The sequence below is a fragment of the Rhea americana genome, unplaced genomic scaffold (genome assembly GCF_003343005.1).
Source record: "Rhea americana isolate MKP2758 unplaced genomic scaffold, rheAme1 scaffold_286, whole genome shotgun sequence".
Lineage (NCBI taxonomy): Eukaryota > Metazoa > Chordata > Aves > Rheiformes > Rheidae > Rhea > Rhea americana.
Genome location: NW_028186408.1, coordinates 538,454 through 555,986, shown reverse-complemented (window position 1 = coordinate 555,986; position 17,533 = coordinate 538,454). Strand labels below are relative to the sequence as shown.

Sequence of the window (17,533 nt, the reverse complement as noted above, 5' to 3'; positions counted from 1 at the left end):
GTGCAGCGCAAGTTCCTCTCGCCCACCCCCACCAACAACTTCGCGCTGGACGGCGCGGGCACCCGCGTCTACCTGGCGGCCGTCAACCGGCTGTACCAGCTCTCGGGGCCCAACCTGACGCTGGAGGTGGAGGAGGCGGTGGGGCCGGTGCTGGACAACCCGCTGTGCCACGCGCCGCAGCTGCCGCAGGCCTCCTGCGAGCACCCCAAGGTGCTCACCAACAACTACAACAAGCTGCTGCAGCCCGACCCGGCGCAGGGCGTCCTGGTGGTCTGCGGCTCCATCTACCAGGGCTTCTGCCAGCTGCGCAGCATGGCCAACATCTCCGCCGTGGCCGTGCGCTTCCCGCCGGGCGGCGGCGGCGGCGGCGAGCCGGTCACCGTCTTCCCCAGCATGCTCAACGTGGCGGCCAACCACCCCAACGCCTCCACCGTGGGGCTGGTGCTGCGCCGCGGCGGCGACACGCGGCTGCTGGTGGCCGCCACCTACACGGGCTTCGGCAGCCCCTTCTTCCCCCGCAACCAGAGCCTGGAGGACCACCGCTTCGAGAACACGCCCGAGATCGCCATCCGCGCCCTCAACGCCCGCGGCGACCTGGCCCGCCTCTTCACCTTCGACATCAACCCCTCCGACGACAACATCTTCAAGATCAAGCAGGGCGCCAAGGCGCGGCACAAGCTGAGCTTCGTGCGCGCCTTCCTGCACGGCGGCGCCCGCCGCGCCGCGCCCGCCGCCCGCCGCCCCTACGCCTACCTGGCGCTCAACAGCGAGGCCAACGCGGGCGACAAGGAGAGCCCCTCGCACAGCCTCCTGGCGCGCATCTGCCTGGGCGACGCCGCCGCGCCGCCGCCCAACGCCAGCGCCGAGCCCAAGAAGCTCACCGAGTCCTACATCCAGCTGGGGCTGCGCTGCGGCGCGGCCGGCGGCTTCACGCGCCTCGTGTCCGTGTGCCCGGCGCGGGCGGGCGGCGGCGCCGAGCGCCTCTTCGGCGTCTTCGCGCGGGCGGGCGGCGGGCGGCCGCGCTCGGCGCTCTGCGCCTTCCGCTTCGCCGACATCGAGGAGGCGATCCGCGCGGCGCGCAGCGCCTGCTTCGCCAGCGCCGCCGCCGCCGCCGCCGTCGCCGTGCTGGACAGCGTGGTGCAGGGCACCGGCCCCGCCTGCGAGAAGCGCAACATACAGGTAGGCGCGGGGCGCGGGSGCGCCGCGCTCTCCCGCGCGCGCGGGTCGCGTCCCCCCGTGTCTGCTCGCGCGGCCCCTGTCCCCCGTGGACTCGCGGCGACTCGCGCTCCGGCTCTCTCGCTCTCCCCGGCCGGAGCGCGCCCGGCCCCGCTCCCCCCTTCCCACGTCCCGCGGCGGCGGCGGGCGGAGGGTGCCCTGCGCGCAGGGGACGTGCACACAGAGGCTGCCTTGTCTGGCTGCCTCGGGSTGAAAGTTTGCCATTGTCATAATTTGTTGCCAAGCGGACGTAAATGTTAATGCCAGATAAAGACGCCTGTTTGCCCTTTCACTACAGACCTGCACTGTTTAAAAAGAAAAAGAAAAAAGAAAGGAAAAAGAGAAAGAGAAAGGGAAAGGGAAAAAAAAGAAAAAGAAAAAGGAGCTGCTCTAACATTGCATTTTTCTCTTCCTCGGGGAAGGATGCATAACTCAGCTCCATCAAAAATCGTAAAAACATCTGTTTGTTTTCAGAGGCAAGACAGAGCGTTTGGGCTTGGGCTTCCCTGTGCTGTGCCAGTGGCAGGGAGAGAAAGGTTTGCCATGGTAACCGAGGTGTTTAGCGTGGCATCTCCATGCTGTGTTAAAAGATGTAGTCTTAATGCACTGGTTCATAGACCTGCTCTAGCAAAGTTGAATAGCTTTCCCCTGGTGGCAAAGTACAAGCTGCCTGACAGCCAGGAAATCTGGTAGTTGTCCTGGCTTTTGAGTTAATTCCACAAAGGCTCAGTGCATTAAACACCAGGAGCCCAGCTCTGAAGTCTTGGCACGGTCACAGCTCTCAAAGGAGTCACTAGGAGTCAGGGATCGTATTTACAGGACTGGAAAACACCTGCAGTTCTTGTTGATGTTAGTTGAAGCTCAGCGTCCCCGAGAGTCAGACCCTCAGCACCTTGCAGGATTGCAGCATCCCCCAAGAGCCCTCATTGTGGCTGAGGTTTCTGGGAGGTATTTAGAGAGCTAATGGTCCAATTTTAATTGAAAGTCAATGGCAGAAAGGCACCCAGTTCCCCTGAGCTTCTTTAGTACTCCTAGAGCATTTGAAAAATACATGTTTTTCTGACTTTTGTTCAGTGGGGAAAATAACAACTCTAGCATATTAATATTTGAAATACCAAGTGTTACATCTAGAGAGATATTTAGAAACCTAATTCCCCAGTTACTCAGCACATAACTCGGCACGTAAATTGCTCAGCACATAAATGAGAGTCTCCCTGCATCTTTGGACCTGGCCTGTAATGTTGCGGCACGCTCCAAGGACCACCACCACCTCTCTGCTCTGCAGGTAGGCGGGAAGGGTGGCAGAGAGGCAGTATGGCTGGGACTGGGCTGACCCGGAGCCAAAGATGGTGTTGGAGCACACACGAGGAGTGGATTTTACAGCACAGAGTAATTACCTACAGGAAATAACAAAATCAGTGCATGTTTTTGTGAACTGCACTTCTAATTAGCTTAATTCTGCCCTAATTGCCATACAGAGGAACTCACCTGCGCATGGAGGGGACTGGGAATGTGCTATTTATTCCACAAGGGAACGGCTGTGTTCATGAGAAYGGTTAGATTTAAGACCAGGTATGAGACATTTGGAGGAGCAAGCTACAAAATGCTGGGCCTCTGCCAGCCCTACTGAAGGCAGTAGACCGCCTCTGGGTTTAGCGCTGTGGCGAGATCAGCTGCAGGAAGGCCTTCGCGGCTCGCCCCGATGCGGTGTGGGGGCTGGCCGCGCACCTCCCGGGTGCCTCGGCTCCCCGAACTGCAGCGTGCCCTGCCTGTATTTGTTATCGTCGTTYGGAAGCCCAGCTCGTGCCGAGTAAGGGATTACACTTGTAAAGCTGCTTTGAGTCTTTGATGTTGAATACAGCAGGATATAAGTGAAGCATACTATTAATATTCGTCCGCGCTTAATATTTCTACATTTCCCATTTATTTGAGGCATATTTCTCTAAAAACACTGACCAAGCCTGCTGGGAAGCCTTCTCACTGGCCAGAAGGAGAGCTTTTCATTATTTCTTTTTCCTTTTACTTAATCTTTAGAATTGCCAACAAGTTAACAAGCTGTTTTCGTTTTCAAGTCCCCAAGTGGCTGTGTCAAGAGAAGAGTTGTAATGTTGTATTTCTTTGTGCTGCAGAAACCTAACATCATTTTCCACCTTCAAGACAGTGAAATATTCTGATACGTTTTGTGTCCCGCCTGGGAACGCAGCAGGAAAACATGTTCCCGGAGCAGCGGGTTGGCGGTGCAGATAAGCCTCTGGCTGCCTTCCCACTATAAGCGCCACTTTTCCAACCCGTTGGTGGGTTCCCGAGTTTTCCTTTGCCTACACATAGCTTCGAGGTGCTGCAGTATTACCCAGATCGTGGGTCATGAGTGCTTTCTGTGGACTAGGCTGCTGAGTTTTAAACTTCTTCTGGAAGAAAACTTCTAATGGTTCCCAACTCCTTCCAAATACGTGTTAGGCTGAAGTGGCTGATGGTCATAGCCCAGCACGCTGGCTGCTGGGCATAATGCTGTGTGAAAGGGAAATCATTGCATGGCCCCCTCATGTGCTGCTCTGTCTAATTGAATGCTCCTCTCCTGCAGCACCTACCCTGGGCAAAACCGCTGGTGCAGAAGAGCGGGCGCGAGCAACAGGGCTGGGGCTGGGGCCGGGCAGGCGAAGCCCTGCTCTGTCCGGGCAATGCCCTGCTCTGACCAGGTGATGCCCTGCTCTGACCAGGCGAAGCCCTGCTCTGTCCGGGCAATGCCCTGCTCCATCCAGGTGATGCCCTGCTCTGACCAGGYGAAGCCCAGCTCCGTCCGGGCAATGCCCTGCTCTGACCAGGTGATGCCCTGCTCTGACCAGGCGAAGCCCTGCTCCCTCTGGGTGATGCCCTGCTCTGACCAGGTGAAGCCCAGCTCCGTCCGGGCAATGCCCTGCTCTGACCAGGTGATGCCCTGCTCTGACCAGGCGAAGCCCTGCTCCCTCTGGGTGATGCCCTGCTCTGACCAGGTGAAGCCCAGCTCCGTCCGGGCAATGCCCTGCTCTGACCAGGTGATGCCCTGCTCTGACCAGGCGAAGCCCTGCTCCATCCAGGTGATGCCCTGCTCTGACCAGGTGAAGCCCGGCTCCGTCTGGGTGATGCCCTGCTCCGTCCAGGTAATGCCCTGCTCTGACCAGGTGATGCCCTGCTCCATCCAGGTGATGCCCTGCTCTGACCAGGCGAAGCCCRGCTCCCTCTGGGTGATGCCCTGCTCCGTCCGGCACACTGGGGCTGAGCGCAGCGACAGCAGCTCGCAGCGGCGCTCGGTCCCGGGGAGGCGGGTGCTGTCGCGCGGGGGCATTTGTGGGGCAGCGGCTCTCGGCTTGGTCCGGGTGTCCGTGGAGGTAGCGGTGCCTCGGACCCCTGTGGGGTGCGGGTGGCCGCTCGGCCGCCCCCGTGGCAGGATCGGGGGAACTGTGGGCTGAGCTGGGGAGGGCCTGTGCGCTCTGGCGGAAGCGTTAGCTTGGAGCTACGCGCGGCTGGCGGCTGCGCCGAGCCGCGAAGGAAGCCTGCGCGGGAGCCGTCCTCAGCAAGCGGTGGCAGTGGGTTGGTGCAGGCTGCGGGGATCGCTCCCAGCAAACGCTGTGTAAAATCGCTCACCTGGGAGCTGAATTAACACCCATGGCTCAGGGGAAGGAGTATGCATTAAGGCAGGATTTAGTTTGATCTTTTCCTYTTTTTTTTTTTTTCTTTTTTTTCCTTTTTTATTTTTTTCATGAGAGTGAGTGGATGAGCTTTGGGATTGCTTTCCCTCAACAGAAGGAGGTTTTTGTAATAGATTTTGCTCCAAACAGTGGGCTGTTCCTGTGCCGCTGAGGTGAAGCGCTGTATGAAGCCATGGCTGCGTGGTCACCGCTGAGAGGCCCCGGGCGCGTTTGAACCGGCCCGGGAGAGGCGAGGGGCGATGGGTCTCTCCAAGGCTGCCAGCGCTGCTCAGCACCGGTGGATTTCCTGTCCGCCCGGCGGCCCACGGTCCGGTCGATCCGAAGGCCTCCGGGACGGAAGGCGGCGCGGCTGCCGGCTCGCGCGGAAGCAGCTCGGCGCGCGAGGCTTCGGCAGAGCTGCGGCGGTTCCCCGGCCGCGCCGGCCGCGCCGCTTCCCATCCCGGTGGAGCCGCGGAGCCGCCTCCGGCTGCGCCAGCGGCAGGGCTGGGGCTCCCGAGCTGCTTCAGCTCCGCTCCCGCGGCCGGAGCAGCGGCGTAAAGGCAAGCAGGCTCGAATTTCCAGGCGTCCCTGCAAGCCTTCCCCCRCCTGTGCCCAAGGGTGGGCTGATCTGAGGGTCCGAGTTTAACGCAAAGTGAAATACAACGTGCAGGGAACACACGCAGCTGGAGAAAAGTTAAGCTGGTAAAGCCACCTCGGGCTTCCAGCGATGCCTGGACCTTTCGGTGTTTTCCCACCTGGAGCCCCGTGGTCTCCCTCTAAAACGTAATCCCTGGAAAGTACCTAGAGAAAGCAGATGTTGTCATTAGGTTTAAATTTGCTATCCAGGGATCCACATGTCCCCTGGGAAAAGTTTGGGGGCCTACAGCTCAAAAAACAGTGAAAATCCTGTTTGTTTTATATGCTGAAAAGCTTGGGCACAGTGGCGTGGGATAATGATGCAATTCAGCATTAATTCTCAAATTTCTGGCTCTTGTGGTTTTGTGTCAGATCCTGCATGTTCATCGGACGCCGTGTTTTGTGGTGCCGTGATGAGAGAGCCACCAGTGAATTTCACTACAGCGGGCTGTTAAACAAAATAACCTCCTTGGGTAGATTATATAAACAGTTTCAGAGTGTGTATGCTTGGGCATGGAAATATGGTTTGAAACCAGAAAGAAAATGTTCCCAAAATAAAAACTTGTATACACGTGGGAATATGACAAAGCATCTACTTACTGTCCAAATATGCTGCGGCGTCTCTGTAGGACTGGGTTTTATAGGAGCTCAGTTACTTTGAAGTGCTGGTTTATACTAATTTAGAAATACTAAACATGAACGTAAATGTGCTCTAACCTTACATCCATGCAGATAAATCCGGAGGATTAGCCACAGAAAGGAAACTGGGAATTTGCACTTAATTTATTTTTTACATGAAAAATAAAGCAAAAGTTCTGGTAGCAGACTTAGTTTCTGCTTCTTACAGCACATGGTGCATTTAGAGTTTGCGAGCACTCCTGTGAAGATGAAAAGCTCCGTTACTGCCAAGTTGCTGTTGTGTCACCAGAACCCACCTGGCTTCTAGGGGTTGTTCCCAGCGAGGAGGAAGCCGCTGTCCCGCGCCTGGTTGCTGCGCGCCGGGCAGCACCGCAGGGACCCTCCTGCCYGGGGTGGGGGCCCGTGGCCGTCCCTCGGCCGGGCATGCCGGCGCTGCGGCGAGCCCGCGGCGTGGGGAGCTGCTCTGTGGCCAGCGCCCGCCTGCCGAGCCCAGCGGCTTTTTTGATTTTTTTTTTAATTCTTATTTTTTAGCAACTGGTAGAGAAGATTTATGAGGCTGAGGGCAAAGGTGAGAAAAGCACCTAGAGATGAGGTGGGAGCCTAGTGGGATCCTCTGAAAATAGGCGTCTTTGTCAGTCCCAGGAGGTGTCTGTTAACTTGCAGCAACTGCGGACTCCCGACGTCCTGGCCCGAGGACGCTTCCCAGCAAGCTGCAGGAAACGCTGCAGGCCCAGCCCGGCCGTGGCGGTTTCCTGCAAGCCGGGGGCAGGCCAGGCCAGCCGTGGCTGCGGAGAGCGGGGGCGGCGGGCACGTCGCTGCAGCAGCACGCTGCAGCCCGGGGCCTCGGCCGGCGCAGCTGCGGTTGCTGCGAGCCCCAGCGAGCCACACAGAACCGGCCGTCTGCAGCAGTCGCCCGCTCAGGAGACACCAGCAGCGTTTAGAGACGTTTTCGAGCAGAAAGAGCAGGCTGATTTCCAGCCCCCGGGTCGCAGCTGCGCCGCGGCGCGGGCGCGCTCCGCGGTCGGAGCCGCGGGGACGCCCAGCCCGTGCTGGCGAGTCAGCCTGGCGCGGCCCGCAGCCCCCCGCCTCCCGGCCGCAGCCCTGCGTCCCGCGGGTGGGCAGAAGGATAGGGGTCCGCTTGGGCCGTCAGGCTTTTTTTCCCGTTTCGTCTTGCTGGGGCCCCTTCCCGGCTGTCCTCCTCCAAGCACCCCACGGGGCGCGAGTCCCGGGCGGTCCGCGGCCTCGTCCCACGCTTCCCGGCCACCGCAGCTGGACACGCCGCCCTGCCGGAGCCTGGAGAGAGCCCGGGGGGTCGCGGTGGTGCTGGTCMGGGCGAGGCCACAAACCTGAGCGCGTGGTTAAGGCCTGAGCTAAGGCACCAGCTCGGATCTGGATCTGCAGCCACCAGCAGCAGCGTGGTCCCAGGCGCGCCGAGCCTGGGGCTCAGCTCGATGTCGCGCAGCAGCGGTCTCCTGACACCGGCCCAGCCGCCGGAACGACACTGCAACCTCTTCGGCCCAAACCGTCCAAGGGTAGCTGCTCTCGGAAGATTTCAGCAGCTTATGCTTTGTAAGTGGTGTCGGGATATAAATCTTTCAGTTMTAACCCAGAAACAAGGTTGCCTCAAAGTCTGGATTTAGAAAAAACCCCAAACATACCTCACTATTCTTCAAAGAAAATTTGGAATTTGTATTCCTGTTCCTGTTTCATCTCTGTTTAAAATATTAAGCTGTTTCATACTTCTTGCTTCTGGAGCAAAAACCCTTTAGCTCTTAGATTTTATCCCACTTTGTGCTGCTTGCTGCCAATGTTTAACAGGTTTCCAGCTACTAGTAGCCAAAAGTCATTTCTGGTGGATAGCCTAATTCCCACGAGCCATCGAAAACCTGTGTATTCTAGAAAATGTCTGTGTGTAGAGTATCTTTTTGGGAAGAGTTGGGATAGGCTATAGCATAATGATAGCACTTGATGAAGAAGGGGAGATGTTAAGAATGAGGGTGGTTTGGGKTTTTTTTGGTAGCAGAAAACATAAGTTTCCAAAGGTTTTTGGCCTAGTGAATGCCTGTCCTGCCTCGGTGTTTCTCRCAGATCGTTCAGTACCCTCGCAATCGCAATGTTAACCGAAAGCCGTACAAAGGCCCTGTAAATCGTGTGCTCCGTGGAGCAGCTGTGGGCACTTACTGGAGTTTGGGAATCAGTTCAGAGTGGCCTCAGGTTGGGTTTTCAGCTGTGCTGTGAAGGGTTGTTAAATGGGAGGGAAATCTTAGCTAWATCTCAGCTTGAGGAGACAGACCTCTCTCCCTGGAGAGTGAACTGTGTGGGTGATTTTTTTCTACTATTTTTTTCTTGTGGCTTGAGTCAAGTGTCTCCTGGGGGTGGGCAGACACGTGTTGCTGCGTGCTGCTCTCCTGTGAGCGTCAAGGCCCGCTTGGGCGGCCGCTGCTGTCCGCGGGGGCTCTGCCGATGGCGAGAGGCTGTTAGGCCAGTGTCTACGTGTCTGGAGAAAGACCTCAAGTTCTAGGGAGAAACGGAAATTGTACCGTTGTTATCTCTGCAATCTCCTAGTTTATAGCATAATTCTTTGCTGAGATTTGGTACCACAGTAAGCTGCAAAATCCAGTGGATTTTAGTGTATTTACTAGATCTTTCCAACGAGTCCTGGAAACTGTTTTTACAAATCTTGAAGACAGCAGAGAAATCTGCAACAGGAAGGAAGGAAGAAAGCATCTCATGCTTGGACCAAGTAAGAGAGGTGCTCTGCTGTTGGATGCAATAGGACCATTCATTTTAACGAGCTTTAAGGTTATTCTGTTGATTTCCTAATTGCTAATAAGTAGGACATCCAGAGAAGAAGCTGAAGAGACGCGATGCAAGTGAGTAAATCAGCGTGGTGCTTTCTGACAGCCTGGACAGCGTCTCCCGCTTTATGTGGATCCTGTCTGTGAGAGGAGACAAAGCACGTGCAAGTGCGTGTGCTTCAAAGCTGCTCCGCAGGTCAGATCCTGCGCTAGATCTTGGTTCTGGCTCACTTCCTATAATTGGCCATTTGTAACGTGCTTGCTTAGGTCTTCCTGAGGGTGGAGGTGTCTATCTCGTGTGCGGCAGAGCGGAGCAAAGGTGCATTTGTGGGCTAATGAAGCAGTACGTGTCCTTTAAAACATGGGTTTGTACCTCGCTTGCTTGTATATTTGGAGAACTCAGTTAATAGATTAGAYGACTGACCACACCGTAGTCTCCGCAACGCTTGCAGAGGACTCCTTTTTGCCATGCAAGCGCTGCAATTCAGAAAAGCAGGTTTTTGCGAGAATCCATAAAAGAAGAATAGAATTCTTCTCACTATCTTAGAGCTTAATTGATTCTGCAGAACTAATGAGGAAAATGCAGGAAGACATTTACTGTAAACTATTGCTAAATGAAGCAGATTTGAACTGACACATGCAAAAGACCGGTTCTGTTAGGTAAGAAGTTGTTACTTTAATGGATGCTTTTTTCAGCACAGAATCACACAGATATGCCTTCAAAGCACTTTGAGGATGTAAAGTGCTAAGTGTTAGTAGTAGCAATAATAAAAAAAAAAAAATAACCTCTGAAGACTGAGGAGCCAAATTTACTGTCCATCCAGAATTCCTTCCTGTGGGAAGGAGTTTGAATATTTTGAGATTGGTTTCTGAAGCCAAAGCTAAACATAAATGAGAAACACAGCTTGAGTGGTAGAAGGGGGGGCACTCTCCTGAGGAAAGAGCAGCTAAGAAAATACAGTCTGAATAAATCAGACTTCTTATTCCAAACAATTTCAACAGGGACATTTTAGTTCAGCCTTCAAAACTAGTAAGAATGTCCTTGGAGTGAGGCACTCTTGGACTGGTAAATTCTTCTTCTTGTCCCTGAAGAACTGGCAGAAGAAAGCATTTCCAATAGGGGTGATTTTAAAGGACATACAAACTCTCACAGCCTAAATACATGCTATTTTGACTATGACAACCCCTTTGGAGCCTGTTGTTCGTTAATCCTTCTGCCTGCCTGTTCCTGGGGGATTTGGTTGTATAATCTGAAGCATTGTATTTAATGCAGGATGAAGGCTGACATAATAAGCTTGACCAGTCTTCCTGGCAGCATGAAGGATGTGCAATTTCAGTAAAAAGACTAGTATTTTCTATATTTCTCTGCTGGAAGCAGATTCCTGTTTAATGGCGTGTGCCGGCCGGCGCTTCGTTTTAAGTGTGCGACACCCACGCCTGCAGGAACCCCGGACCCTGCTGTGTTCAGAAGGGGAAACTTGTGCTGGGGCGTGAACGGGGCAGGTTTACGGTGACTTGGGGAAGAGATCTGTGCAGAGCAGGTCCCAGCAGACTTGTTAACATTCCTTTCAACTTTCTTTACCGTTAGTGCAGTCTGAGCTGCTTTTTCCCTCCTTACTTAAGGAAATGATGGGAGATGCCCTCTGAAAAACGAGGGTTCAAGTAGGGGTTGGTTTTTATGTGCTGCCTTTGAACTCCCAGCTGGATCTTTGTCCTCCTCCGTAGCTTCGTCTCCTGGGTTTGTGCTGGGTGCACCTCTGTGATTTCCTTTGTCTTTAACTGGACCTGTTTGATAAATCCTTTCCCCATAGCATGGAGGATGAGCATGTCTTGGTGTTGGGCAGTGTGAGATGCCTGGAATGTGTCTGGCTGATGGATGGCTATGATTCTGGCTGGTTCCTGTAAGAGGAGATGGTGGAGGAGACCAAAGGAGGAATCACACCATCTAACGAAGCATCCAACTTAGGTGCTGCTTGTAGGACCTGGAGCCTCCAGGGATGCTTCCAAGCTCTTACATGCTCTTTGACGCCCTGAGGAAGGCTCCATTTACCAAATGCCTGAAGTCAGACACCCCCCACTCTTCCCTCCTGTATCTTAAGTTACAGACATAGCAGAAGATTGATGGCTGTAGGAAGCCTTTGTTTGTTTAAGCAATTGCCAGGCCTTGCTCCTACTGTAACAAGCTCGCTAGCTTTGCCTGCAGCTCGGCTGCTGCCCTTGTGCTTTCCCAGTCTCTCAGTCACCTGCTTTTCTGCGAGATCAGTTCGTGCATGTGAGCACTATGAATAGGAGTCTGTGAGATCTACCTCAGACTGCTGTTTGCTAAAGCAGCAAGAAGAGCTCTGTATTTTAGCCCTCTGTTACAAAGCAAAGTGCTGAGAGCATTTTTGGGCATTTCAGAATCACTTTAACATCAGTGATTTGAGGTCTGAGTCTGCCCTGGGGGTGAACATGCCTCTGCTGAAGTTTACTTGCAGCAGTTTAACCTCATCTAAGTTTGGTTATGAGAACTAATTGGAAAATCTTGATCATCTTGTCTTTGCAGTCTCACTTCCAAATACTTTCCTGTTTATTTGGGGGGGGGAGGATAGATGGGCTCAGCTTCTTAGGTCAATTCCTGTTCTGAGTCTGGCTTCAGAAATACCAGCTTCTTAGCCAGTCGTTTTATAATAGATGAGCACCTCACAATCTTTCCTGAAAACTCCTGAAATCATAGAAAGGCAAAACTATAGATATGGGTAGCTTTATGGTACAGAGCTGGCAGTGGCAGGGCTTTCAGGAATCTCTTGCCTCTGATCGTACAGAGATTCTTGAGTAATTGCAGAAATGGTTTGAGTAGATGAAAAGTCCCAGGAGAATTGCTTGTCTGTAAAGTGTTTGCCTCACCCTGCCTTTCCTAATGGAGATTGTTGCTGTTCTTGCTTGGTTTTACTYGTTATTTTTTTCTGCTCACTTAATTTGAGAGACGAGCCTGAATTCCTTACTCATTTTAATCAGGTGAATTTCCCATGTGAAGCTAAGAGTGAATGTCAGGAGTTAGCAGGAAAGAAAAGGGTTTGAGTCAAAAGTAGGGGGAAGAAAGAATTAGTTTTATAAGACAGGAAAAGAGGAAAAAAGATAARAGGCTGAAAACCTTCCAGGAATCAAACTCTGCAGAAGCCTAAGAAACACTTTTCGGCACTGGGATGACATTCATCTGTTGTAGAAGGGAGAAGCTAGTGAATTGATTCAGTCATTACTCTTTCCATGCAACTAATGCATCTATTCTGCTGGATGCCATTGGCTTTGGTACAGTGAATGCTCATTTGTCAAGGGAATGACGATTCATGGGGATTTCACAGAGGAAATCTGTTGATCGTTTTTTATAAGCAATTACTTCTATTCAGCAAGCCGTTAACTTTCCTGATTCAGGCCTAGAAAAATCCCACTAGGAATGAGCAATTTTGGTGCTCTGTGTTAGATATGAATAGAGAGTCCAGTGTAAGTCTAGGCTTTATTCTAGGAATTGGAGAAGATGTCTTTTTCCATACAGACTTGTGGCCAGCCCAGCAAGCTGTTGTGTTTCCACGAAACCATTTAGAAATGTAACAGAACAAGTGACATTCCTGGTAAAATCCTTGACAAAGTTGTCACTTCATCTAGTTCCTTAGTCTAGTCCCTTTGAGCATGGTGAAGGGAGGGCAAAAACTTGTTGAAACAGTTGGGTAGAGGCGTGAGGCTGCTTAAGCCGGTGCGATCTGTGTCATTTGCCTGTCCCAGTGCACACTGACTGTCTTGTGATCCCCAGCCAAGAGAGTATCCTGTAGAGAGCCATCACAGCCAGCCTGAGTTAACCGATTTGACCTGCCAGGCTTGGTACAGCAGAAAGTATGATGTGATCCATTCCCTGCTTTTTGCCCTCCTTCAGTCTTACTGTGAGCTGATGCCAAGGGTTTAAGCAGAGCTGGCCCAGAGGCTCTTAGGATYTTCCAGTCTAAAAAGGCAAGATACTTTATGTTTATTTGGTCAAAACTACAAATGATAATTCATGGTGGAGCACAGGGCTGGAGGGAATAACACTGATTCAGACTTCATTCATCCAGGTCAAACAGGAGTCACTACACTGAGCTTAGTGTGTTGGCATGAAACCTGCATGTGTGAGGCTGAGATGGGAGCAGGGAATGCAGTGTGGTGTCCTGAGATCAGATCAGCTCCAGTCTCCAGTGCCTGTGCCAGACACAACCTCATAAAATGAGCCAAACATGGCGATGAAGTTTGGATTAGTCACTGCCATGAGCCGTATTACAGCAGCAAGTGGTGGCGGTGGTGCCACCTGCCTTGCAAGGAGTTGGCTTTGCAGCTGTTTGTGACTTTCCACCATCCTTAGTGAGACATTATGGCATTTTACCCAAGTCGGTGTTTTGACCAGTGCAACTCCTTTTTCTCCTCTCTGCAGCACTGTGATAACAAGGGCAGGTCCTTTTGTAGAGAAAAATGAGAAATGGTAGGATTTTTATGCCCTGAGCAGGATTTGCGTCAGGAGGCCCCGCGGCAGCCTTGTGGAGAGGTTGGAGCCTGCTGCAGTGAGCCAGGGACTTCCCACCTCTTGTACTGCGGGATTTGAGTTCAGGGAGCCGCTGCGACTCGCCCCGTGCTCGCAGCAGCACACATGATGTATGGAAAGACAAGACCGTGATGTTTGACTGCACGGCTATATGCAGATAATCGTTGTTTTCTAAGGCATAAACAAACAGAGGTTTATAGAAGTGATCCTAAGAGCTTTTTCTAAGTGGCCTCTCGCATGCACTTCAGAGCCTTCAGGATAACATCTGAGCAGATCCCAGCAGATATAAGCTGGTAGGGTCTCTGACATGGGTCAGGCTGTGCTGAGCTGCACCGGTGAGAACTGGCCCTATTGCTGTGTCTGGACAAGGTGTACAAAAAAGCCACTGGCAGGATTAAGTGACCCATGGTTCCTGCAGGCAGGTGGTGAACCAGGTTGCAATTGTGAGTAGGCAGATATTTATTTTGATAGCTTGTTTTCTGTTACACTAGTGGCTAACAGCTCACTATAGGCCAGGGCTGGTCTGCACTGGCGTTGTGCAAACACAGAAAACACGCATGAAAAAGCCAGTTCCTAGCCCAAGGAGCTTATAGTTTAACTAAACAGTGAAACAGGGTGCAAATTTCATTTCAAGTTTTTTTCTTTTAAGGATGTCTCCTGTGTTCTTGGAGTCCTGATTGTTTAGTGTGGATGATTCTTGAGGAAAAATACAGCAGGATTCATTTTATCCATGCTTCTCAGCTTGAGTGCCTCAACTGGTCAAGAGTGCAGAGCAATTTGTTTCCCACTGCCTGAAGAATACGATGGGAAGTTGCAGGAGCTTTCTGCTAATGCCTGCCTTTGCAGAATGCTACAATTAGAGACCACTTACGTCTCAAGTGCCTAAACAGTAGAGTCCTCTTCTAGGGATGACATTTTCCTCCAGGCATCTTAAAAAGCCTGTTTTTGACAGCTCTGGTTGCAACACTCCAGCAGATAAACGCATGATTGTGTGTACAAACTGCTAGCAATGCTGAGGAGGCTCCGTAATGAATAGGCTGTGCCTGGGGAGGGATTTTGTGGCTGAGTCTGGGTTTTGCCGGACACAGAGGAAGGCTTGTACTTTTTGTTTTCATAATGCAACCAAGTCTACTCGCCACTATCTCACTCTGCCCATTCTGTTATGGTGTCTGTGGAACATTTCCACATTGGTTTTTAGTCTCTTGGTGTTGTTCAGCTGTGACTTCAGACCCTGCTATTGTCTTCGGACAATGTCCAAATTATTTTGAATATGCTGTCTGCAGTCAGATTTTCTGAGTCATACCTAAATGTTAATAAAAGCCTAATGGTTTATGTTAAGAAAGGTGAGAGATAAATCTAGAATCCTTTCATCACAGAATTTAATGGCCTGAAAATGTCAGTTGTGTGGGAGCAACTGCCAAATTTTGAGCCTATGAAGAAGATTGCTAAGTCCCACAAATCAACAAGTTTGGAGCGGATTATCGGATGCTAGCTATGTCATTTTCCCAGGACTCTAGGCATGTTAGAAGCCAACACTTTAATCCACTCTGATATGATGCATGAAAGGGGCTGGATTCACTTTCCACTTACTGTTGCACTATAAAGCTTTCAGGCTTTCTGTAGTAAAGTAAGAAAGAGCTTTGCTAAAAGCAAAAGCTTCAGGGCTTTTTTTGAACTACAGCCTGGTTTTGGTTCAGAAATAGACTCCATCTTTGCTTAAGAACTATTTTTAAGGTCACAAACACAGGATACGAAAATCAGTACGTTTCATGGTTTTCCTGAGTGCTCCCTCACCACTCCTCTTCCTCCTTCTGTTTCCAGCAGACTTCCTTCCGAAGCTGACATCCTGCAGTCTTGCCTCGCAGGCAGACTACTTAAGGGTGAAAGAGTTGTGTTAGAAATTCTGGTAAATCACTTCTTTGGTTTATGTTCATTTTAGGCCTGAGATAAAGAACTGAACTTGCACCATAAAAATAGCTTAACATTTGTGCTCTGATGTGATTGGAAATCTTAGTTAGCTCTTTCTCACTTTGTTTTTGTGATCATGCTAAGGGGTTAATCTGACTAAGCCTTGCTCTTCCGTTTGAATTATTTGGCACCACTTGTGAGATTTCGTAAAAATACAAGGGCCTCCTTGGGGGGGCGTGGGGACGGCAGTGATGCTGCTCGGCCCTGTGCACGTTGTAGGTTCTCTCCTGCTTGCAGACAGAGGCGACTCTTCTTTAATGTAAGCGTGGCAGAATCCAATGTTTTGGATGTAGAATGATCTGAATCCAGACCCCCAACATTTCCATGAGTTTCTGAATATCTGTAACATGCTGCAGAAAAATAGAGCTAATACAGTAAATGCCCTCAGGGCAGTTTTAAAATGCAGAAGCCTGAAGGTTACTGGGTTTGGAAGAAAACTTCTTCCTACTTCAGAGAAGGTCAATTTGATTTTAAATGGAGTGAGATTTAGAGAGAATTTAGTGAGATCAAGAATATTGTTAGCACTAGTTTCAGGGGAGATTTCCCAAGCTGTGATGATTGTCTGGTGCCTGCAGAAGGATGTGACTTGGTCATATCCTGTTTACCATAGAATGACAGAGTTAAAATATCTTCTTGGTCCTGTAGTTTACAGACAGGAGCAGCATATTGTGTCCCCGCCCTGGAACCCAAGTGAGGGAAACACCATATGTCTCCTTCTGCCTGTCCTTTGGAGCAGCCGCTGCAATTTAAGGAAAGGTGCTTCAGAGGAAGGATGTTTGCAACCATAATAAGGCTTGGTCTGCACTAGAATAGTAGCATCCTGTTTACCATAAAAAACACTTTGTGCTTATATTAGGCCTGTAATGCGTGATTTATAAACAGGCAGACGCAGAAGATAAGGCACTTCCACCGTCTTCAGTCATGTGCGAGAAGAAGGATCGCCTCCCTGGCTCGGGAATTGGTGAAATCTACAGGCAGGCAGAAACACCTGYGCTCCCAGGAAGCCGCTCTGGAGAAGCGATGCTGAATATCCCTTGGTGCCCCTGAGCAGCCTGAAGTGGGTCTGGGCCTCAGCTGCCCAGCAGTAAGGATTTTCACACCAAAGCCTTATGAGCTCCAGCATTAACTAACTAGTAAAGTACACTGAAGGGGAGCGAGGGATAATTATCCCCAAGCCAAATAAGACCGAGTGCATTTCTAAAGGTTTGGCTGTAAATGGGGGGAACTCTGAGTGACTAGCCATACCCTGTGCATAGTGTGAGGGAATTGTATTGCCCAGTTACAGGGGAAACAAACACTTAAGAATCTGGGTTGCAATTTTATTTTTTTTAATAGGACGAAAAGGTATAAAGCTGCAAAATACATTTAGCAGTTGCTTGCGTTCACAAAACTTGATCGTTTTGTCTCAGTCCCATACAAACCAAGCTATAACTCCAACTATATTACCTCCTCCTTGGCGCTCGCTTTAGCAAGACGTTTTTTAAATCAGTCTTTGTTACTTCATGTCTGATGCAACCAACAAAGGCAGCGAACTTACGGGTCTTGTGACTGCTGGAATGGAGGAGACCGAGCATCGTGTTGGTGTTCTTGGAGAGAACTCAGTCTGAAGTTTGTGGCAATAAATTTACACTTGAACAGCAGTAGGGAAATGACTTCTAGAAACTGTTTGCAGCAATTTTCTCTGTCTAGGCAGTGAAAGAAGAGCTGTTCTTCAAAACAGGAGAATATTCTGCTGTGTGTGTCACATGCATGGAGGATGCTATGACTCCTCTCTCTAGCAGTTGCTAAAAATACCTCCCCAGTAATGTCCACGAAGSCTCCAAGTATTCAGGAAGCAGCAGCGTTGTGTTTCCTGAACAGTTGTTACAACAGATCAGGAGCTGACCAGCACCCAAAATTCATGCCCACCTTTACGGCGCTGCCCGCGCTACGCGGTCGTGGGGAGCGGGACCGCGCTACCGGCGTGTGCTCCCCACGCTCGACCGGCCCCTCCGCAGACCTGCCCGGGGCTGCGCCTGAGGAGCTGCTGCRGGGAGGCGGCCGGGCCCGCGGAGGGGCCTCGCCGCGCC

At 51.4% G+C, this 17,533-nt stretch overlaps 1 protein-coding gene across 1 annotated transcript in view; it reads left to right on the top strand.

The window, feature by feature from the left end:
- The window catches only part of PLXND1 (plexin D1), a 95,448-nt gene that overhangs the window by 3,204 nt on the left and 74,711 nt on the right, over positions 1 to 17,533 (top strand). Inside the window, exons 2-4 of the mRNA XM_085308916.1 lie at positions 7 to 1,179; positions 3,933 to 4,580; positions 8,244 to 8,369. Coding sequence (XP_085165042.1) covers positions 7 to 1,179; positions 3,933 to 4,580; positions 8,244 to 8,369 — 1,947 coding nt within the window. The remainder of the gene's footprint in view (positions 1 to 6; positions 1,180 to 3,932; positions 4,581 to 8,243; positions 8,370 to 17,533) is intronic.